Here is a 23,723-nt window from a genome sequence, read left to right as displayed (position 1 = left end):
CAGAAGCCTGCAGCTCTGGCCCCTCCCCAAGCAAAGGTCCCTCCCAGGGGATGGGTGAGGGCTCCCCTCAGCTTCAGCAGCCCAGCGGTCTTGGCCCTGCACCTTCAATGGGAGCCTGGGGGGCTCAGCCCAATTTCTAGCAGGTAGGGTACACCACTATCAGCTTCACCTGCCTCTCCTGTGCTCTCAGGGCACCAAGTCTCAGCAAGGGAAAAGACAAGGCTGACCCAAGAAAGCAATCCCCCCACCCCTTCCCCTGCACTTTGAGGGCTCTTGAGGCTGAGATCCCCAGACCTGCCTGCCTGCTCCCAGAGCTGGCCTCCAGCGTGCTGCCCTCCCCAGTGAGGCCAACGCCATGGTCAATTCCATGCTTTATTTTGGGGTATGACAGTAACATGATTTTGGGTCCAAGGCTGGAGGGGATGCATCCCCCACCGCTGAGCAGACAGAGCTGTAATACCAGCCCAGGAGCAGCCGAACTGCTCATGGCTGCTCTGCCAAAGACCTTAGAGCATGCACCTGAGCCAGCAGCGCCAGGCAGAGAGCAAGGGGCACGTGCCCGTGTCAGCCTAGTGAATGGCAGCTTCACAGGCTGCCAAGTCTACACCCTCTGCTAGCAGCTACACCAGTGTGAACACATGAGCTTCCCTTTTGAACCCACATTCAGGCCTGTACGTGACCAAGTCTTAGAGCTTTCCCAAGATGAGAATGGCAAGCTGCGCTAACAGCCCTGCCAAGCTGAAAGCCCAGGGAAGCACAATGACTGTTTTCAGCCAGGGCCTTTCCAGAACATGGTGACGACAGCCACAGCAGCACTTCAGGGAAATGGCTGGGCACACCAGCCCCCACCCCCCGTCCACCCTACCAGGGGCATAGTGAGTCACGCTCAGCAGACTCCTGGGCTCAGCTGATTGGGAAGATAACAGCTCCAAGGGGCATGAGGCAGGGTCTCCACTAGGCCAAGTCCCCAACACCACTGCAGAATGGGTGCCCCCTACCAGGGGCTGCAAACTCAGTCCTAGTCCCCTGGCACAGCAGGGCTAGAGTCCATGCATCTTGGCCAGACTGCAGGAGAGGCTGGGGAGGAGAATCCAGAAGGGGGTGAGGGATGGTGGTGGGTATGTGAACAGGCATGGGGACCAGATGCCTGGCGCTGGTTAACTGATGTTCCCACCCTTCAGTGTTTTACACGAGATGCTGCCCTGCTTGGTCATGAGGGTTTTCTGCTTCCACTGAGCGATGCAGTCCTCAGAGATCCGGAAGTCAGCCTGGGGAGAACAGAAGTAGAATAAGGGTTGGGTGCAGGGTTCATGAAGCGAAGCCTGTGCTGCCTGGCCACAGCCGCAGCACCCACTTCCTTCACTGCTGCTGCTGAGCCCAGTCCAATCCCAGGGAATGGGGGATAAAGGGCTCCATTACCCCTTGCTGGTGGGGCCAGCAGTGACCCAAAAGGGTGGTAGCACCGTTAATGCTGTGCTTTTGCCACAAGGAGAATCTAGAGGACAGCGGCTACACTAAAACAGACCCCCAATGTCACCCTAGGTGATGACCAGTTGTCACGGAGCAGCAGCTAGGCCCTGCCAGAAACAGGCTGCCTGGTGGGGAGAGGGTTTGGCTGCAGAGTAGGGGGGCCTCCAGCTGGATGTTCCCTCCCTTACCTGTAGCTTCTCAAAGACCTTTTTCTTGGGCTTGAGCTCGTCGTCAGGCTGCCCGTGTTCATACCCCTCCACAAAGACCCGCTCACCTGGACAGGAGCCCACTGGCGGGTCCAGGGGCTCCACCTGCCGGGGCTCCCCAACGCTGCAGGGGGCAGAGAGCAGGGGTTAGCAGTGGGGATGGCACATAGGAGGCCTTTCCTCTGTGCCCCCTCAAAGGGATGAGGGGCCTAGGAACAGGCACAAACATCCTTGGATGACCGGGAAGCCTGGCAGTACGGGGGCATAGGGTCACCATCTCCAGCCCAGTTCAGCACATTAGGGGCTAGGCTGGAGTCACCCATGCCACAGGGCCTTTCCTCGCTCATCCCATGTAGAAAATAAAATCAGGACTGGGATGGGGGCACGGGATTCTCTTCCTCCACATCCTTCCCCTTTCTCTCACCTGGATGCACACAGCAGCATCCCCTGGGACTCAACCCCCCTCATCTTCTGGGGCTTCAGATTGCACAGCAACAGCACCAGCCTGTCCTGCAGCTGCTCTTCGGGCACGAACTGCACCAAGCCGCTGACCACTGTCCGGGGCGTGGGCTCACCCACATCAATCTGCTCCAGGTATAGGCTGTCGGCATCTGGGTGCTGCCAAAGCAAATGCCAACTTGTTCCCACGCTGGAGGCAGGGCGCTCTCCCCTCCAGGGGAGTGGGCTGAGGGGAGCTAGGATGATCCCTGGTCTGTTCTGAGTGGTACCATTAGAGATTGGCCCTGCTGCTCCTCACATGGATAAGGAGATGGCAGCTGGCAGCGGCCTGAGGCACTGCCCTGGGGAGAACTCCCTGGACAATGGTTTCCAATTTGTACACAACAGTGAATGTAGAAAAGGTCACTGTGCCACCACAGCCAACAGCCCCTTGCCACCACAGCCAGCAGCATGATCCCTCACAGAAGGCCCAGTACTCCAGCACACCAAAGTAGCAGGCATCCCTATCCCGGATAGCCACTTTCCTCACTACCCCCTGCTCACCAAGTTGGACCAGCCTTGCAAAGCTCCAGTACCTTTTCCACGCTGATCACTCTGCCCACACGGATGTCCAGCCGGGAGGGAATCACGTCTTCAGGGTCTGAATTTTTGGGACCCGAGTTCTTGGGACCTTTCTCTGCAGCCTCTGCAAGCATGTGAAAGGGAGAGGGTGTGAAGGGAGCCCATTCCCGAAGGAGCAGTGTGTTGCATCAAGCCAGGAGGGCACAAGGTGGCCCTTTATCAGGCCAGTTCAAGGTTCAATCCTTGGAGTCAGTAGGAGCCCTTGAACCTGTGCAGATCCTCCTCCCCCCTGCAGCCATGCAGTGTGCAGAGCACATGAAAACAGAGATGTGCATTGAGCCCTGTAGTGTCTGGGGGGAAGCAAACAGTCCCCCAGCTGGCCTTTCACCAGCCCTCAGAGCACAAGCTGAGCCGAGTATGGCAGATGCTGGCTGAGAAGCAGGAAGAAGAGCTGCGAGAGGCAGCGAGACTGTGGGACAGGTCTCCAGGCCTCAACCTAGGCATGAGGCTCATCAAAATTTTGCCATAGCCTCAGCCTAGGAGACTGTGTTCCTGCAGCAAGACCCCTCCATCCCTGCAGCGCAGGTGCCTGCTTACTGGCTTTGGCTGCATCAGGATAGGCGGCACTGGTCAGCTTCCTCATCTCTGGGTTGTTGAACTTCTCCCTGATGGGGTCCAGCAGCTTGTTCAGAGCCACCTCCACTGAGCTCTTCAGGTCCCCAGGGTGCACGACCTAGACTCACGGACAAGGGATGGAGTCAGCAGTGGGGCATGGGAGAAGGGAGCTTTGGTGCTCAGTCCCTGAGGCAGAAGGGAACCTGTGATAACATGCTCTGACTTCCCACACATACAAGCTCTGGCCTTTCCTGTAAGGGAGAAGTGGCTTCCTAGGGCCTAGCCTATCCAGATGTGTAACCATCAGGCTCAATATGGCCACATGCTAAGAAAAGTGGGGCTATGCCAATGCCATGAGGGGAGAGCTGGAAGCTGGGAGAAGTGGAGCTGATGACTGACCTAGGGTCCTTCTCCCAAGCCTTGACACAGGAGAGCCCTGGCTGCAGTCTTCAGGGCTGCCATTGGGGGGAAGATAAAGCTTAAACCCCGAAAGCTGCTGTCATGGAAGACCGCATGGCATCAACCCCATCACTCTGGGCAGCCCCCAAGCTGGACAATGACACTGGCTCTCTCAAGACAGGTGATAGCAATGCTGCGTGCTATGGAACAGCTAGCGTGTTCCAGCCCAGAGCTGTGTTTCCAGGACAGCTAAGGGATTCCCAGTTCCCAGGGGCACCCTAGGCTTTACGGACTTGCCACGTGACACCAACCCACCCACTGGGCCAAAACCTGCCTACACTGATAGCCCATGAGACATTACAGACAGAGGCCCACATTGCACTTCTAGTAGGGAGCCTGCTGCTGAAGCATCACAAGCTCAACGGGGTCTCCATGCCTGTGGCCATGTGTGAGTTGCCCCCATCCCATCACCTGCTCAGCGAAGTCCTTTTCCAGGTCCTCATACACTGTGTAGGTTTTGTTTCCTCCCCATTTTTCCTCTCTCAATATCACAAACTCTGTGACACAAGGATGCAAAGAGTCAGATTAACTCAGGGCAGGAGAAGCCCTCCTAGCATACAGATGACAACCTCTTCCAAGCCCCACCCCCCAGACTGCCCAGTGAAGGGTAGCATGGCAGGGATTGGGATGGCCCTGTACCCCAGGCCCTGGCCACTCGGGCACAACCCTCCTTCCCCAAGGCTGGGAGCAAAGGTGGCAAGACTCCTGGGGGGACTAATGGGAAACAGGCCCCTTCCAGGGCACCAGTCTCTCACCTGACTTGAGGGGGAAGAGGACATGCTTGATGAAGGACAGGACCCCATTGTTCTCCACATTCCCTGGCTCACAGAAAGCTTTCTTCAGCTTCTTCTTGACATCCTCCTTCCGGTCCAGAAGGTCAATCTTTGACTCCTGGGAGGTGAGAGAAGGAGAGGCCCTAAGTTTCTACCAGAAGCACCTAGTGCAGCTTAGCAGGACCATTCAATATAAGATGCACCAAGTGCATGGAGGAGTTGGACTCTAGCCCTGGTTTTGTGTGGGCAGTTGCAGGTTGCTACCTCCCACATAGAGCTACCTCTTACATCTGTCCAAACAAGAGTTCAGAAAGCAGCACTGCCTTCTGCCCTGGGATTCTTACCACCATTCCCTGCCCACACCCCGAGAGAAGCAAGATGTGTTGGAGGTGGCACCTCTTCTCTCCAATTACTAGCAACAGCAAGGAAAGGGAAAGGTGCCTTTGTAGCCAGAGGGTTGGTGCCTGCAGCGTTTAAGCTCCGACTCCTTGCCCTGCAGAGCATCATGTGGACACCATCATTTGTGAACAAACCTCTTCTGAAGAGCTCATTTTGCTGCCTGTCAGGCCAGGAACCATGGGGTTCATCAGATGGATGCGCTTGGTGTAGCCCAAAGCAGGCAGGTACTAGGGAAGGAAAACAGCACTCAGTCTCTCAGCTTGAACCACCCACCTCCTCATGTACATTGTGCATCAGCACCCGGCCATAAGAAGTCCCCAGAGGCAGGAAGCAGGGCTCAGGAACATCTTGGTGAGTCACAACCCCTCTGCTTGGAAGGGGCTCTGTCTCCACCCAGCCCAGACCCTTCCTGACATGCATGAGGTGGCACGTGACAAGGGAGGCTGTGAGCAACAGCTGTAGTCAGGTACTGCAGGGGGAGGGGAGCAGAAGCACTGGGACTCCTGCATGGGGGCAGGCTGCAACCATACCAAAGTCTTTCAGAAGCAAAAGAAAACACAGACCCTCCAGGTGGCTAATGCAGTGGCCACAGCATGCATGGTAGCAGCAAGGATGTGATGGGGCAGAGCAGCTGGGGCAAACTGCAGAGACTCTGCAGGCTGGGCTCTGGCCAGCCCCTCATCCTGGGGGGAGTTTCAGCAATCCCCAGGTCTAACCTTTTCTGCAAAGGTGAAGATCTTCCGCTGATCCACTCCTCCAAACTGGGCATCCACTTTCAGGTACTCCTCGTCTAGGGCCTGCAGGGCAGCACATCCCAGAGTGAAGCTCCAGGACACGTAGGCCCAGGGACCCTCCCCACCCAATGCCATGCTACTTCTAGGGTCCACATACAAAGACCCCCGACCCCATTCCCCAGGCTAGGAACACTGGCTACAGTGAATGTAGAACAGGTCACAGCCCCTTGCCACCACAGCCAACAGCGTAAACCCTCTCCCAAAAAAGGGCCCAGCTCTCCAAATTGGGAGAGCTCCAGAATGGGCTGGCACTCTGCAAACTCCTGCATGAACCACAGTACAAAGAAATGTGCCCTGTGCCAGACTCAAGACTCTTGGATCAGCACAAGCATGTGAGGATGTAGATTCACCCCAACTAGTACAGGCATTTGGCAGCTCTTCCATGCCAAGAGCCTGCTCCCACTAGTGCGGCTGCCACTCCCCTCAGTACCTGCAGCCCGGGGTACAGCAGACCGCTCAGCAATGGGTGCTCCACTTGCTTCACCACTTCCGCCCCCGCCTTCTTGGCATCATGCTGAGTGACGACGGACGAGAGCCTGTAGACGTCCAGTGTGTACTCTCTAGGCAGGGAGGAAATGGGGTTGGTACAACCCAGGTCACCCAGACAACGCCTTGCCCCACCCGGCCCCACGCACAGAGCGATACCAACTGACTGGCTCTTCTCTGCTGCAGAAACTGGGCTCCAGAGCCCCTGCTGCTCCTTCCCAGCCCCTCTGCCCCGTCCTGCTCCGTCCCTCCTGCCCCCACGACACAGGCTGGATTCCCTAGCAGGCGAGATGGCAAAAAGCCACTCCTCGCACGCTGCTCATTTCTGCTCCCACTTCTCCGACCTCACGTATTAAATCCCAGCCGCGGCCCCAACGAGCGATGCCCACCCTGAAGGAACGGGCTCTTCCCCCCCCCGCCCTGACTCACTTGCTGAGCTGGAAGTCGGTGCCTCGGACGAACGTGAGCTTCTCGAGGGGCACGCCAATGCTCTCCAGCATGGCCTTGATCACGGTCTCGTAGTAGCGGGTGCGCAGCTCCAGCAGCTCCCACGGCGCCTTCATGTTGTCCAGATAGGCGTGGAGGTCGGCAAACAGTATGGTCACCTGGCGCAGGGCGGGAGAGAGCCGGCACGTCGCGGGGCAGCCCGGGGCCCCGTCCCCCCCCACACCTTTCGGCCACCCAGGCTGCGGCACGTACCTCGCATCCGGCCTTCAGGAAGTCTGCGATCTTGGACATGGGCACGAAGTAGGCCACGTGCGGCTTGCCTGTCGTGGCCGTCCCCCAGTAAATCTTTAGCTCGCGCTCCTTGAGGAGAGCCGAGAGCTTGTCCTCCCCGAGAACCTCCTGCAAGGCGGCCACAGGCTGCGGGTTACGCTGGGCCCAGCCGACCGCGAGACACTCGGCCCCTCCCCAACCCCGCCGGGCGGTACCTGCAGGTTGCGGGTGACGAGGCGCAGCTTCTCGTCGGGGCCCGGCGGCTCCATGCCGGCGGCGCGGGGCGCGGGCGGACCGGGGACGAGGGGGCTCTGCTCAGCGCGCGACCGCCCCGCCTCACCTCACCTCGCCTCGCCTCGCCTGCCGGCTGCGCGTTGCGTCAGCTGCAGCTCGGCGCTCGGCCGCCCGGCCTGGTTGCTGCGGAAGAGGCGAGGGCGGAGCAGCCGAGCGCCGAGCGCCTCGATCGGAACGTGAGCGCGCCTGGGGGAGGAGGGGGGGGAGAGCCCGCGGCGCCGCTGGGGGAGGGGGCGGGGCCGGACGCAGCGCAGCCAATGAGCGCGCGCCTCGGCAGCCCGGGGGGGAGGGCGACCAAGATGGCGGCAGGTGAGTGGGACCCTGTGACTCCCCAGTCCTCTTTCCCCTCGGTTGTCTTGTGCTGGGGTCTGTGCAGAGCCCAGGAGCCCCTGCCCTCTCCCCTGAGCCCGGGGGGTCAGGTTGGGGGCTCTGCCCCTCCCCCCCAGTGCCAGGCTAGCTCTGGCAGCCACGGACCTGGGTGGCCGTGGGAGCGTGCACCTTATAGACTAATCTGGGCAGGTCTAAATGCATCTGTTGTGTGCATGTGTGTCCGTATATATAGATAGAATATATATATATATTTATATTCTATTTATATATAAATGAAATCAGGGAATGGGCAGGTGGGTTGGCTCTCTTGTATAGCCACTTGTGGCTATAGGGATCTAGCTATCTATCCCTATAGCCACATGGGGGTGAAGTTCCCTCCCTCAGGAGCTGTGAAGGCCCCTGCACAACACGGTGATGGGAGGAGGGAGAGAGTTGCGCACAGAAGGCAGACACGGGGTGGAGGGCGTGGGGCAGGGTGAAATGCTGGGTGGGGCCAGCCAGCCAGCAGGAACCTGTGGGAGTGAAGGAGTCTCCGCAGCTGAGCCAGGCGATGGGATAAGACCCCCCAGTCTCTGTTGAAACCAGACTTAGCAAAATCCGGTCTGCAGACAATTTTCTTCTTCTGCAAGTTCCCATTCAAACCCAGTTTTAAAGGTTTGCTGCCTGAGAACAGCTATGTTATCATCTGTATTATTGAACCCAGTAATTATTGGTCTGGACTGATGTTGGCATACACAAGACACCTGGATCTATTGCCAGGTGAGGGCCAGGAGAGAGTAATCCAGTCAACCTCAAAAAAGCAAGAGTGTCGAGAGCAGGATGTCCCTTTGAATCCCCTGCTTAGACACCCCAACAATGGTAGAACTGAAAAATTGCCCTTTCACTTGTTGGGACACGAGATTCCCTTTTCAGAGAGGTAACAAGGGGTGGGGGCAGGAGCTTAGGGCTTAGGTTTTTTGTGGCAGGGGCGCGGTTCTGGTGAAGTTCTGCCTCAGAAAACTGTTGGGAAGCACAAGAGAGATGTTTCTAAGAGACCAACCAAAGCAACAACATGTAAACTGAGTGTAACATTTCTTAGTATTGTGTGGATACAAAGGGAAATGAGTGAACTATAGCAAATGCTATCGAGAAGAAAAATGTTATAAGGGAGAAGGTTAATTGGCAGCCAGGGCAGGGGCAGGCCAATACAAAGGCATAAATGGAAGCACAGTCTAGGCAAGAGGACAAAAGGGCACTGAGTTATCCTTAGCCCAGACCTTGGTTTTGGAGCTTTGCCTTTCTGCATTTAAGGATCCTACCTGCATCTGTCTTTTTTTCACATCTTGTTTTAACCCTTTAACATTTCTAATGGTTAATGTTAACAAATATAAGCTAATACCCTGGAAGGATCAAGGAATCTATTTCTAAGCACCTGGAGGAGAACAAGGTGACAGCCAACATCAAGAGCAACGTATACCCAACCAGCTCAATTTCCTTCCATGACATGTTGATTGGCTCTGTGGATGGGAGTACAGCATCCTGGGTTGGGCGCTGCACTTCAAGAAAGATGCAGACAAATAAGAAAGTCTAGTGAAGAAAGATAAAATGATGAGAAGTCTGGGAAACATGACATGCAAGGAAGGGCTGAAAGAACTATAATTATGTAGTTTGGAGCACAGGAGACAGAGGGGGACTTTGACTAGTGTCTTCATATACCTGTGGCATGGTTATAGGGAGGATGGAGATGGTCTCATTTCTGTGGTCACGGGATGGGACAAGGAGCAACAGTCTTAAATTGCAGCAGGGGAAATTTAGGTAGGAGATTAGGACAAACCTTCCCACTGGAAGGGTGGCTCTGCACTGGTGACTCAGAGAGGTTGTGGAAGCGCCATTCACAGAAGTTACCAAAAGCAAATTAGACAAGCACTTGACTTGGATGGTTTAGGTAGGGATGCTCCTGTGCTGAGCAGGGGGCTGGACCAGATGACCTGCTGAGGTCCTTTCCAGTCCACTGTTCTATGATCCTACCAGCATCTCATTTAATGTATTCCTTGCATTACTGAGACCCCGTAGAAGATCTCCTCTACAACTCAGAGCAGGATTCTGATCTGAGAATAACTCCTTAACTCAGTAGGCTTGCCCAGCATGCATTCAGTTAGATCTGCTCTACCCATAGATGCATGTTTTTCCTTTGGTTGCTCCTCCAGAGGCAGCACAGCTCTGGGGGAAAGGAGTTGGCTTGTATGCTGGCTCACGCATCAACAGTCCCATTGTTACCCAAGCTATGCCGTCAGAATCTGTTGACGCAAGCCAGGATACACAGTACTCGGCTCGGCTTTCAGAGTGAGAGGTGAGTCAGGCAGGATGTAGCAAAGAGCAGTTATCTTTTTACGTGTAAACTGAGCACATAAACAGGATTGAGGGCTCTTGTTGCTAATATGGGTCCAGCAGACACTTAAATCACTGTCTTTCATTCTATTTTAAGTGTTTACTGGTGCACTGAAGTCACTCGTGGCAGACTCACTTACCCTGCAGGGACAAGCTAGTTTGTAGTTTACACTCACCTGTTTAGGCTCCTGAAGATGTTTATATCTAAATTGCCAAGCCAGGAGCAAATACTGATTGATAGATGGGTATTTGTACCATATCTTCCTTTTACCTTTGCTGTTTCTTGTATGCATTTCATATCCTTCTTGTGCATTTTTTATGTATATGAGGTTGTTCTGTTCCACTCCTTTGGTCAAAACATTACTCTAGACAATAGACGCAAGCCTCCTAAACAGAGGGCTGCCTCATTTTCTCTTTTATATAGTGGAGCTCCATATCAAAACACTCCTCTTTGGAATCAGTGGGTAGCCAAACCAATGGCTTTGAAGAATAAGGTCACAAGGTATTTCTTGAATCCAGTTGGTCAAAGGGGACAGGAAATACGTCCCCCAAATACAGACTTACTGATTGGATGGGAGTCAGATAAATACTGGCTTCCAGGCTGAGACTTCTTAATAGAGTAAGAATGTCTGCAAAATGTGAAATTTAGAGAGTCTTAGTAAGACTAACGCAAGGTTTTGTTTGCATTTAACGAGTCCTCTGTGCATTGTTTTTCTCTGTTTTGTTTCTGTGTGCTGATGAAGTATTTAGGGTGTGCTGTGGTAGAGCAGTTGTAGTCAGGGAGTAGATGTACGTGCTCTCTCCCAGGTTCTGTCCTGAAATCACTCTATTATTGGACTGGTGCTTACCTCACCTTTTGGGCTTTGTTTTCCTGTTTGAAAAAAAAGTCTGCTGCTTTTCCCTGGGCAGAGAAAGGGAAGGAAGGTTTGTGAGACTTCATGTAATACTTAAAAAAATCAGTTGCCTTACTTAAGTGAAAAGTGCTTTGGAAAAATACAGAGCTGTTTCTGCAGGTTTGAGCAGTGGGAGGGGTTACACTGAATGACATTAACAGCTTCAAAGAAACAAGCAGGATGATTAGTCCTTTTCACAAAATGGTTCTAATTAATGCTGATTATTAAAATTGGTAATGGTAAATAAGCAGTTTGGCTTCAGTGGGACTCCCTAGAGCCCCTCTTTGCATGACAGATTGGCTGCTAGAGCATCAGCCTTTCTTTGTACCTCATGTTTGAGTACCTTGAGCAAACTCATTCTATTATATCTTCCTCTGTTAGTGTTTGTTTAAGCCATAAAGGCCAGGAGTGGATGCAGCAAAGACCAGGGGTCTTTAAATGTTGGGTTGTTTCAATCAAGGATGGATTCTAATAGAGCTGTTCTCTTGCTGCTGTATCCAAAAGGTGTAAATGTGATTAAGAGAAGTAGTCGATGTCAGAAAGCAAACAAAGCAAGAGACAGTCTTTCCTTCAGTGTCAGACTGTAGAGCATCCTTGATTTCAAAGCAAGTAGTTGGAGGATAAGCATTAGGTGCTCTGTGCTAAGTGAAAATCCAATACTTGCCTCTTCTAGGCAGGAGAGGGGGGGCATCACTTTTGCAAAGGGAAGCAGCTGGCAAAGGAGTAACTGTAGCTGAGGTAAGAACAGATGAGAGATTTTCTTTAATTACTGTTGATGTTTTCTTTTTGCAGGCAGGTGGGAGCCATTTTGTGATTGACTCTCTAGATAGAGAGAGCACATAATCAGCTGCTTGGGACTCAGCAGACACTGCTTCAGAGCAGAAAGCAGTGGATCACTGAAATACAGAGCCCAACAGCATCATGGCAAGCTGTTCTCAGTCCTTGGGCCCTGGCTTATCTCATGAACTTGATAACAGTCCAGTGCCCGGAGCCAAAAGGCCCTTGCATTCTCCAGACGGGGCTCAGCCTGAGGAGTCTACTAAGAAACGTTGCCAGCTGAATCACTACTGCAACACTCCATGCCCATTGGAGAAACTACTGCTAAGTTCCCCAGATTCTGCCTGCTTCCTGGCATCCTCTCACTGCCTGGATGATGCTGAGGCAGAAAGCCTTGTTAACAGATCTTCTCTGATGGAAGATAGTGCTGTGGTCCTTTCTCTAGATACAACCAGGTGTTTTGATGATAGTATGCTTGATGATTCCTTGCTGGAACCAACAGACAGTGAACAAGAGGACTCTTCCTGTAGTTACACTGAGGAGGAGATCCAGCAGCTCTTGGCAGATGATGACTTAGAACCTGAGCCATATACCTCTGGCAAGCTTGCTCTATTCAACCTAAATTTAGGTGGAAAAAATACGGAGACAATTAAAAGTAGGTGGACTTGGGACTCAGGGGTACCCAAAGATGCAAAGACATCAGGGACCAAGGAGGAGGTACTAAATGATGCGTCTACCTCCTGGACATGCTCTTCTGCTAGTTCTAGGTGCTCTGGTCTGGACAAGGAAACTGCAAATCCCAACTGTGAAAAGTACTTGAGTGCAGACTGCTTGAAAATGAGCCAAATCACTGGCACGTTGTTTGACTGTGGGATGGAGGAACTTCCAAGTGTTACCCCAATTGATGCTGTCTCTGTACTTCAGGTGAAAGGGGGTGATGCGTTGGAGGAAACTGAAAAGGCAGCTGTGCAAGTAATAAGAAATGGTTTACAAAATGCAGATAAAAGTAGCACAGAGGATAATGAAATCTGCTGTAATAGCCTGGCTCTTGAAGAGGCACCAGACCTTCCAGCTCAGCACAGTCTGGATGCAAATGGTGTGGAAAATCCACCAGTAGAAATCCAAGAATCATTTGACTGTTGCAGTGCACCCCTGGGAACTTCCACACCCTCACCTGACCTTGCCTGTGACGAAAGTAAGGATGACGTGGACAATTCTGCACCAGGACTGCTACAGCATCTGAAAGCCTTTAGTAATGCCTTAAACCTGGACCCTCCAAAATCAACAGAAGGTGGCTTATTGAAGAACATTGGCTCCCGAACGGAGGATTTGGGGCAAGAGTCTTCAGTGTCTGAACTGACAGACAATCTCGAAGTAAACAAAACACTTGATCTCTTTCCTGAGGAAAAAGCCTTGGGCAGCACTGGCTTATCTCAGCCCTGCTTTATAAACACTTTACACTTTCAAAGCTGTCTTGCAGTGGTTGCAGCAACATGTTATAAGTTGCTGAAACAGCACAGGGGCACTGTGGGGGGTGACACGGGCACTTTCTCTTATAAATATTGTGTTTTTGGGATCAGTAACTGCCTGAGTGCATGCACAAGTGCACAATACGTATGAGTAAGTAAGAAACTTGTATATTTTGATATGCCTTAACTTTTTCCCTCCTCTGTCCAGTTAAACTCTGTAATCTTGGGCCAGAGCTGTGGACAAGAGGCTCCCAGTGGGAAGAAGCTAGGCAAAGTCCTTCCTGTGCCACAGATGGAAAACAGGTAGTGTTTTTATGGGCCTCTGGCTACCTTAGCTCAGTGCTGATCTATGGAGAACTGGCTTGTTTCATGGTGCTAACTCATCTGGCTTCCTTTTGCTAAGTTGCACTATAAGACATGAAAATAGTTAAATGTATTTAGGATGGTTTTGCCTTATGGGTGACTTGTAAAGATAGAGGATCTAAGCTGCCCTGAATGGAAGTGGAAGTATTTGAGATGCTGTCAGAATGGCCCATGCTGCGAGTGTTTGAGCCCCATGGCACTTGATCTCTTTGGTTCCAGCAGATGGCAGCAACAACACAGCTCATGGAAATGGGGAGGGAAGCTCTCTGTCAAAGTGGACAAGAAGGCTTTCTCTGAGAGAGGGAAAGCTCCATCTTTCCTTACTCACTAATGTACTACTGTGTCTGAAACTCTGGATTCATTACACCTGCTTCTGCTTTTGGTGTTACTCCACTGAGATGTGATACTCCCCATCATTCTCATTCCCATTCCCAAAGGGGCCTTGTGTAACTGGCGATGTCCACTCCTTTAATGGGAACAGTGCAGATGTTGAACTTCCCTGATCCTGGGAATGCCTTGCCAGATCTTTTGGCTGGCTCTCCCTTTCCTGCTTTCTCCAGAAATACCTTTCTGAAGCTTCTCCAGAGTCCTCCTTCCAGCTAACGAGTCCAGAAGAATAGTGCTTTGAGGAGCTTGTTGTCTGTGTAGCTATAAGGCAGATCTGTTTGTTGCATGTACCATTGCTTGGCAGGTCCTTCTGAGAAGCTAATGTTGTCTCTCTCATTTAAAGGCTGTACGCTTCTGAAGAGGAGCTTGAGCAGAAGAAACGAATCTATATTCAGTGTGTGCATGCCGACGTAAAGACTCCCAGGAATCCTGTGTCAGGTAACCTACAGCTCAAGGTTGCAGTATGGTGCTGGGGAGAGCTGGCAATACACTTAGGCTTCATTCTGTAAAGCTGGCTCAGAGGCCCTTGCTTGCAGGCAGTACTAGGAGTAGCATCACCTTCACTTCCAGGGTCTTGGTTGCACAGAGGTCCTGTATAGTAATATTCATAAGAGCTGGGGTAAGCAGGAAGGCTGCATGCATTTGAGTCATGTGGTGGTGCATGCATGCTGTTGTACTTTGGCACTTTGGGCAGCAAAGCACTTGTGTTGCCTATAAACTGGGAGAGGAGGACCTGAGTTCTAGCTCTGGTGGTGCTAAGGTAGGGAGATCATTCTCTTCTGTCTGCCCCGTTGGACCTGGAGCTATGAAATCCTGAACTTGAATGCCAGGAGGTAAGACTTGCAGCTCTTGCTAATCAATTCCAGGCCTTTTGGACTGTTCCCCTCTTAAATGGGTCATTCAAAGGCTGTTACTGACTTTTTAAAAAGAAAAATCCCCCTTGAAAAAACAGGCTCGACTGTTGACTGAAGAGCAAAGCTTAAAGGGATTGTGGGTGGAAACTTGTGAGGTTAAAGAGGATCCATCAGCTTTCAGAGATGGCCTCAAACCAAGTGGATTCTTTGGGCTCTTCCCAAATTGTCGTTTCTTGAGAGTTCTACAAAACTGAGAGTCGTGCTGCTCATCACATGGATCCTCCACTTATCTGGGCGGTGCGAACAGCTGCATCGCCACAGGGCTGCTTTCCAGTGTACGAATATGGCATAAGTAATGCAGAGGGGCCATGTGAGGGAAGCTAAATCTGATCTATCTTTTCTTCCTTTCGAATGAAAAATGCAAGACGTATGTTGTGACTCATAGCATGTCCGGCAGGAGCCCTTGATGAATGAAGTTGGTGGCTGAGGTGAAAGCTCCATTTTGCCAAGGAAGATTATTACATGTAGCACACACACACCTTTTGTTATTAGTCCAAACTTCTATTATCTCAACTAGTAGGGAGGATTTTTTCCAGTTGGCCTAGGAGTACCTGCTGAATAGGTTGGGTTTGATCCTGAATTTTACCTCCCTCTGCATACCCCTAAATCTAGCAAGAATTTATAATTGCTCTTCTACCAAGTCACAGAACATATAGGGTTTTTGAGTAATTTCAAACAGAATATAGGCTTCAAAGCCAGCCATCCATTGATTTAGTTCTTTCTGGAAAGTGGTAACCAAACAGGTGACTAGAAAGAGTACTGGTACCTTATTACTGCCACCAATCTTGTTAGACTAGACTTGTCCTGTATATTTGGGTTACTTATCACTTGCATTGTGGTAGCATTGAACTTCACTCTTCTCCCCTGCACTGCTTTGCACTGCATTTCCTATCCTTCATATGTATGTCTGCTTCTGGGGGAGGGATCTTGTACTCATCTGTGTGGCACGTAACACATTGCTGATGCTATACAAATTCAACTTTCCCATGCTTGTGTAGGTTAAAACCACTTACAAGTAAAGTAGTCTGCGATCACTACAAACCATGTCATGCCTGCACACTGAATAGCTTGAAGGAAGCCTCTTTTTGCTGAGGGGGGCAGTGAGCATGGGGGGAGGTGTAACTCTTCCAGCCTGGCCACTTTTAAGTGAAGAGACTAGCAAAAAATCAACAAGTGGCTTTGATTGTCAGCATTGCCCTCAGGAAGTGGGGAGTAGTCACTCTGAATGAATAGACTCGTTTGCAGCTTTCTACATGAATCTAAATGCTGCTGGGACTGGGTCCTAGAGCCCATGAAAATAAGATGTGATTTGAACATCTGTTCCAAAATGACTGGCTGGAACTGCTAATAGTTGACCACAAAAGAAATCTGCCAGCTGACCGCTTGTTGGTATTCGCACTTCATTACTGCCCTTTATTCAAACCTAAATAGAATCAAATCCTCCTTGATGAGCCTCTCATTGGTGATTTTGGTTGGTCTCTTCTCAGTCATCACTACTGATGAGGCTCCTATTTTTGTAACTCGAGTTGAATATTATATGGCTCTTGGCACAGCGTGCTACACAATGCTGCTGTTAGTCTGGGCCCATAAGGGAGATGTAGCTGAGGACTACTTTTTAAAGGACAAGTGAAGGACAAACTTAATGGGGAAAGCAGTTTCCCCTCCTCACTGGATCCTTCTCTTGCTTTTTTGCCCAGATCTCTGTACTCCAGTAAATCTGCCTTTGCAGGTCATTAACACTGTAATTGTGCATGTCCAGTAATGCTTGCACCACCTGCTGCTCAGATAACTTCCATGATGCCATTTGGACTGGGAACATTGAGTCCAGTCCTGTGTTATGATGATGTACCTGGGAAGCCACGCTAGCTCTTCTAGTTGAGTGTGGAGTAACTTCTTTCTGGAAGGGTTTTTCAAGCAAATTTCTATTACAAATTCTCTCCAAGGACCGGTTGATGCAACATCCAAGTCCTAGAGTGGGGGCTCCCTCGTTTTGGAGGGGGACTTGTTCATCACTGTTCTGGAAATGATGGGAAGAGGAAGATCTACCTTGTCAGGTGTCATGGGGATCTGTTAAGACCTGGTTTTATTTAGTATCTTAAAGACACAGCAGCAACTGACACTGCCACCAGTCACCTGCTGCCAATTTTCTGGACCCATGGGGAGCCCTGCAGGCTGGATAACACATCCATAGGTTGAACACCACTGGATAAGACTAATAAATAGCATATTGCAGATTTTTGGAAGTGTTGTGAGAGATGAAATGCAACAACATAAGGGATTTGGGAAGAAATAAAGAGAGAACATAGGAATGAATGCTGCTGTGGCTATGTCCGTCTTGAAACGCCTCCTTTCATTTTGGCTGGAATTGAGTTAGCTGAGGAAAGAGGCAATTGTTGATTTACTGGAGCTCCCTCCATTTGGCTATAATGTCGTGGGAGGGGACAAGATCTAGGGTCTAGACTTAGCTGTCCTGAGTCGGGTACCCCCCTGGTATAGCCAAACCCAGGGATCCGTTTGAATGGATCCATTAAAACTAACGGAATTGCCTCCCTAAAGTCTCAGCTCTAGTAGGGAGTATGGTTGATGTTTGTAAAGCCAATAAGGGAAGTGGCTGCTCACAGCAAGATGAGTTGTATTCTAGAGTAGAGGAGCTTCCAGGAGTTGGCTGCTTCATAATAGAGTCAAATATGCATCCCCAGCAAAGGCAGAAACTCCTGTGGAATATGAAAGCAAAAGCTTCTCTAAGGGAAAGCCACATGCAGTAGAAACTACAAAGGTTGGTGATTTTTAAAAGGAACTTTTAGGCTACTGACCTGACTCTGCAGAGCCCCAGATCCAAAAGCTCCCATTGAGAACATTTGGAGCTGCCTAGATTTGAATTTCCTTGCAAATCTGATCCTAAATGTGTATAGCCTGATACCTTAGCTGTTTGGGAGAGGTGGGGATGGAATATACCTGTCAAATCGCAATGAATATGGCAACTTGCTTCACTTTTGTGTCTTCCCTCTGGCCTCGCTGTACTTGGTCATGATCCTTACTGCTCACAGAAGCACTGAGATCCTTGGATTCAATAGCACTAGAAGTAAAAACATTATTGAGCTGTTTAAGGCAGGGGTGGGCAAAATGTGGCCTTGGGGCCAGATGCAGCCCACCAGGCCATTCTATCCGGCTCGTGGGGCCCCTAAAAAATTTAGAAAACTTAATATTTATCTGCCCCTGGGTGCCTGCCGTGCAGTCCTCGATGGCTTGCCAGAACTCAGTCAGTGGCCCTCCGCCCAAAATAATTGCCCACCCCAGGTTTAAGGGGTCCCAATACCAATGAGAACATGCTTCTAAGGAGGTGCAATGGATTTTTTTCTACTATGGGCCCCTCTCCCCTTGCCAAAATTACTAGTAATGTGAAGAATTAGCTAGTTGCATGGTATTGGCCCTCATTCAGCTGTTGAAGGCAGCTGCAAACTTTAAATGACTGCTTAAGATTGCCTTTCTAGGATGGCATTTGCTGCAGTCACCAATTGAAAAGAGAGGTTGTTCCTGTTTTTGTGAGTGGTGGGGGAGGTGTTAATAAGACAAGTATTCTGTTTAAAATGTGGCCTGCTTTGCAGCAGCTTTTTCTATACTGTGGGGCATCTCAAAACTTGTTTGGCAGTGGGTAAGGTGGAGTTTGGGGTGGAGTTAATAGCCGGAAGAACTTTCTGGGTTGGGGGGAGAATCCATCTAAAAATTCCTTCATGGAAAAATCTCAATTTCTATTGTAGGAAAAAACCCAACTATAAGATCAGGTTCTGATCTCTCTTTGGCACAGAGCAAAGTAAAGCCAGGGGGTTTTGTGTGAGGTATGGGGGGCCCCAAGCAGCCCTTTGCAGGCTGGAACTCTGCCAGCCTGCAAGGGAAAAGCCACGGATTTCCCATGGCTTTTCTTCAAAGGAGAATCCATTTTTAAAGTTTGTTTAGGACCCTCTTGCATATGGTTGCAACCCACAAGTTGAGAAACTCTGGTATAGAGCAGGCTAAACAGCTTTTAACATTAACCTTTAGCACTACCCCTAACACATTGGGCTTTGCTAGGGACAGGTGCCTGATCAAAATGCTTCCACTTTTCTCCACTGCTGGGATGGTAGCTGGGAGAAGTGAGACTGCTGCAGCAGTTCTTGGACATGCATTTGTCTGTCCCCAGATTTTGTTCCCAAAGATGGCACCCACCTTCTCTCCTGTCTCTGCTTGACTGCAGTTCCAAGTAGGTGTAGACAGTCCTGCATAGAAAACCTGAATTCTTGGGAAGTGCTTATGATATTGGAAGAAATTGCACATCTTCCACTGACTTCTCCAAATAGTTTGAAATGACTTGGTATCAAAGGGAGCTGTTTTGAAACGTGGGTGGCAAGAACCTGCATTTTATTACTCATTTGCTACCTGCATGGGACCTTGGACTTGTCAGGAAGTCCTTTTGAGGAAGGGGTCCTTTCGACAGGAGGTTAGTCATCTTTCAGACTTGGGGGATAACCCCTTCAATTAATTGAAAACTGCTTCTCCATCAAAGGAGATAGGGGGACCACTCCATAGAGACTCATTCAGGAAACAGCAAGATCCTGTAGAAAGGAGAGAGAAGCCTCATGTAGAGCCACAACTCATGTCACTGCAGTCATGGGATTAAGGAGGTGGAAAAAAATCCCATTGTTTGCAGAAGGCTGACAGCAACATACAAAGAGAGATTTAAGCAGAGAGTTCACCGCACTTATCTCAGCTGGAACTGCCAGATCCTGAAGTGAGGAGTGGGCAAAAGTACAAGCTTTGCAGAAAAAGTCTGAGCTACTAGCTTCTTTCCTGGACACAGGGACTGTTGTACCTTGCCAATCCATCCATTGCATCATTTTGGGAAGGATTCACAGCAGGAGACCTGTGTAGAACACCTGCCTTTAATGAAGGGGCTTATTGTATGCAGTAGATAACACTGGCAGTGAGATCAGTAACAATAGAGGGAACTCCTTTTCAGATCTAAATAATTGTGAATGAAGACATTTGTTGTACCTGGATTATAGAAGCGTGCTATTGGATCAGTGCAGCAGGTCATCAGGGCAGCAAGGAGCCTATTATGTGGGGAGCATTCTGACGAGTGATATCCCATGTGTGGTGGTAGCAGACGTCTGCAATCCAGGAAAGTGTCTCCCAAGTATCCCTGAAAAGGGGGTTTACTGATGGGCCTACAATCTCTGTGGCCACCCGTCTGCTAGTGTAAGATCCTTCTGGAGAACCAGGACCAGCATCAGCAGTCAGTTCACAGTTCTTTGCTTTTATCCAGCCCATGTAACATGCTTGATCTCCCATTAACTGCTTGATTTGCTGAATTGCAGGTACGTTAGAGGAATGGCGTGCTCTGTTGAGTAACATTGCCAGCAAGAACGGGAACCATGACCAAAGCTGGAAGTATATATCGGACCTCACAATGAGGTATGGCACTCATAATTGTGGCAAGGGGACGGGGCCAGAGGAAAGCTCTTCTTACTTCATTTCCCATTGGATTGTCTTGTTCAGGAACCTTTTTCTTTCGTTCTTTCCTTACTTAGAAATTCCTCAGAGGATTTTACTGATCTGAGAACTAATCGCTGACCTCTTCTTTGAAATGATTATAGTTTGCAAAGGAAGTTCTCCGGGATGCTAAATATCTGTTCAGAAAAAAGTAAAATACTCATCAGAGAGACTTGGCACCTTGGCCATTAAGCTTCAAGCCAAATACTGTATTTGCTCACTTATCTCACTCCCAGAATAAAATACACATCTTGTTTCTGGGAAGAAAGAATGAGAGGGGGCAGCTTGTTGTGTTTTTTTTTTTTTTTTTTTTTTTCCCCCAGTATGACTGTGGAGTAGGGACAGCTAAAGAGTCTGCAAGGCTGTGAGGTAGGGGAAGAGAGACCAGCAGATAATCAATCCAACTTTTCTTTTGACTAGAGGAACATCAAGACCATTAAAAAGGAGAGCTGGTCAGTAACACCTGTAGAATGAAGAACAGTAAGACATTAAGTCAATTGACTCCCTCAGCTGCCTGAAAAGAGATGCTGCTGATTCTGCTGGGCGGTTGATTTTTTTTGGAGCAGGAATCAAAGCAGGGGAGCTTCTGTTCTGGGCTGAAAAATCAGCTGACTTTAAGAGCTATGGGGTTGTGTGTTCTATATGAGAAAATATGGGAATGGAGACAGCCCAAGTGCTGGGAAGTAGTTCTTCACTTCAGTGTAACGGTGACTTAGAGAGACTCGGGGAAGACATGGCTCTATCACCGTGGTCCAGTTAGGACTTAACCTTTTAACATGGGAGCGTGGTGTGCTGGTGACCTGTTACATGGACACCAGTCTGCCGGGATTGGTAACCCCAGCTTGTGTTGCAGTTTGAAGCCTGTTTGGTTAGAAACTTGCTGAGCTACTGATGTAGAACTGAAGGTTCTCTGTGTCGATGTGAATCACCATGAGCAAGCCAGGTGCCCCTTCAAAATAACTATTTTATATGGTCAGTATTTTTGTAGGAGTGCCCCCAGCCATTGCCTTGTGCCCGATTTTGTCCTTGCACTTAATAAATACCATTTCCTGAACCCTGTTGATATCCCTGCACAAACAAGAAAAAGAAAAGGCAGCAGCTCTTCTTCAAAGAGCTAAATGGGCAAAGCAGCATTTGACAGTGGGGAAGCTTTGTTTTCCAGCCACTAAGAGCAGGTTACAGGCAAGTTGATTCAAGTAAAATTGGCCTTTTAAAGGCACTGTGGGAAGATGATTTGAAGCTGCTTGTTTAATACTGTCAGCTTTGGCAAAATGTGTTCTCTGGCTATGGCAACTTCCAGAGGGAATTCACTTCCTTTTTAACTGTCACGTGCTGGGCACCTACAGGCTTCTCCGGCGGACCATGGACATGCACGGTTTTTTGGAAATCTGAGAAAGCATTAGATAAAGCTCCTGGAAGAGATTCTTTGGATACTTTACCACCATTCCTTGCCAAGGGGGATTCATTAGATAACTGGGGGGCGGGGGGTTTCCCCTTCTTAAAATCCAGTAACAATAGAAGCATGTCTGCAAACCCCTGGGCTTGGGAACATATCTACAGACCAGTAGCTGTTCCTTCAGTGCTTGCATGCATGCTTCCTGCCCTAATTCATTCTGTTCTCCTTTCTTCCCCCTTCTGTTCTTGCAGAAATTACCCACGGTTCTCCAAGAAACCTACCCAAAAATACAGTCTTAATCAGTGGGTGAACAAGAACTTGGCAAACTACCGTCGCTTCCAGAGCATTCCTGACCACTTCCAGCGTAGCCCTGTCACAGACTCTGCTAATGACTGACCTGCCTACTTGATGGACTATCTTTTTCTTTTCTTTTTTTCTTCTTTCCCCCTTGCAATTACCGGTAGTTGTTTTTAATTGTCCTGTCTTTTACCTCTGCCTCTTGATTGCTTATTTAGTGATCTGTTTTTAATGAGCCCAATTTTGGGGGCTTCATATGTCTGGAGACTCTTCTTCCCCATTTTCAGTTAAATTCTGAATGTGATGTGTTTTTTCATACTGGTAACTTCTGGTACAATTTATCAGTGTTGTCTTAGAAATGAAATAATAGCTGCTAAAACAGGCAAAGGTTACCTGTGTTCCAGGGGGACTCTCTTGTCAGACCTGACCAAAGGCTGGGAAATTTCAGCGGGAGTATCTGTATGATGCTCTTTTAGAGTGGGAAATCTTTGGATAGTGTTACATTTTTAAAGCAGCTCTGTAGGTGACGACTTCTTTATGCTTGACCTAGGCAGAGTCCTGGAGTGACACTGCACATAGTCATTAATTAAAAGTAATTGTTGAACTGACTGTCCTTATTTCAGGTTTTTTCTCCTTCAGATCTCTTTGATTCTGTGTTTTTGTTTCCTTCATTTGTAGTTGTATTTTTTTCAAAAAAAATTTTCTTTGTAAAATGTTCCGTTTAGATTTGCACTTTGTTGATAGTGTTATAAATATTTTGCACCTCTTTGAATGTGTCTTGCTTGTTACTAGGTGGGTGGGTGCTCTTGTGTTGGTGGATCCTCCCTGCTGCCGTTTCTCACAGTCTCACGTCCTGTTTAATACTCTAGCAATTGCAGCTAAGCCGCAAACTTTCTCTACCTGCATTCCTCGTATGGTGCCCTGAAATGCTCAACTTTCCTCTCCTTCCAACTGTTGGATAGCCTTAATCTGAGGGCCTGTATCATGAGGGCTTCACCTGACCATCTTCTTTACATATCCATCCCTCAGTTCTTATGTAGTTTTATATAACGTAACAAACTTACCCAACCAAAATAGCTACAGTCAACTTCCAGCAGTCTTTTCACCCTTTCTCCATTCTCATTACTATTTGAACATGCCTAGCTGCAAAGTGTATGGCTTGTCAACCTGTTGACTGTTCCTCTCCATGAGATCCTTCTTAATATCAACAGTTGACTGGGCTTGTGCAGGTAGTGTGCCCTCCTACCAAAAGCAGGTTCTTTAGGAAGACTAAGTAAAGAAAGTAGAAAACCAAGTGAACCAACTCAAGGCAGTCATGAAGGAAGCTTCAGGTTTCTCCATTGTAGTGGCCTCATGAGAGTCTGGAGCTGGTGGCTGTCTTGTTACTCTTGCATCACCAAGTGTTCCAGGATATGCATGGATGGCTGGTGCTGCCTTAGTTGGGGGGGCCTGTGCCCCTCCTGTGACCAGTCTTGCCACCTGTTGGGGTTCCCCTTGTGGCCAATCTTGCTGTTCCGGGGGGGACCCCTACAGCTCATCCCACAACAGCCAATCACTGCAGCCACTTCCTGAAGTGGCTGTGGTCGCTTCTAGGAGCAACTACAGCAATTGGCCGGTGCTTGGAGGGGGAGCACTGGCACTCCTGCTTGCCCCTATACACATCACCTAAGCAGTGAGTGTGGCCAGTCAGAGGGTGCACCGGTGCTCTCAAGGGGTACACATCCACCCCCTATGTGTTGCTGCTGAGGATGTGTAGTTTTTGGTGGGCCCT

The 23,723-nt window shown here is 49.6% G+C and overlaps 2 protein-coding genes across 2 annotated transcripts; one reads left to right on the top strand and one right to left on the bottom strand.

Moving 5' to 3' along the window:
* Nucleotides 1–359: 359 nt before the first annotated feature.
* On the bottom strand, nt 360–7,351 carry YARS1 (tyrosyl-tRNA synthetase 1). Its single transcript, XM_090056643.1, has 13 exons — nt 7,155–7,351; nt 6,922–7,068; nt 6,652–6,827; nt 6,167–6,296; nt 5,659–5,739; nt 5,077–5,169; nt 4,526–4,661; nt 4,182–4,267; nt 3,294–3,429; nt 2,711–2,820; nt 2,101–2,294; nt 1,659–1,800; nt 360–1,268 (listed from the first exon to the last, which is right to left on the bottom strand). The coding sequence occupies exons 1-13, from the start codon at nt 7,206–7,208 to the stop codon at nt 1,158–1,160; spliced, it is 1,596 nt and encodes a 531-aa protein (XP_089912769.1). The 5' UTR covers nt 7,209–7,351; the 3' UTR covers nt 360–1,157.
* A 154-nt stretch (nt 7,352–7,505) lies between these two features.
* On the top strand, nt 7,506–22,718 carry S100PBP (S100P binding protein). The gene is made up of 6 exons (XM_090058110.1): nt 7,506–7,542; nt 11,616–12,974; nt 13,278–13,372; nt 14,163–14,257; nt 20,085–20,181; nt 21,907–22,718. The coding sequence occupies exons 2-6, from the start codon at nt 11,745–11,747 to the stop codon at nt 22,049–22,051; spliced, it is 1,662 nt and encodes a 553-aa protein (XP_089914236.1). The 5' UTR covers nt 7,506–7,542; nt 11,616–11,744; the 3' UTR covers nt 22,052–22,718.
* The last annotated feature ends 1,005 nt before the right edge of the window (nt 22,719–23,723 follow it).

This window comes from Crocodylus siamensis, chromosome 7 (genome assembly GCF_052110815.1).
Source record: "Crocodylus siamensis isolate JL-2025a chromosome 7, ASM5211081v1, whole genome shotgun sequence".
NCBI lineage: Eukaryota > Metazoa > Chordata > Crocodylia > Crocodylidae > Crocodylus > Crocodylus siamensis.
The sequence above is the reverse complement of the archived record's forward strand: the minus strand, read 5'-3'. Positions and strand labels throughout refer to the sequence as shown.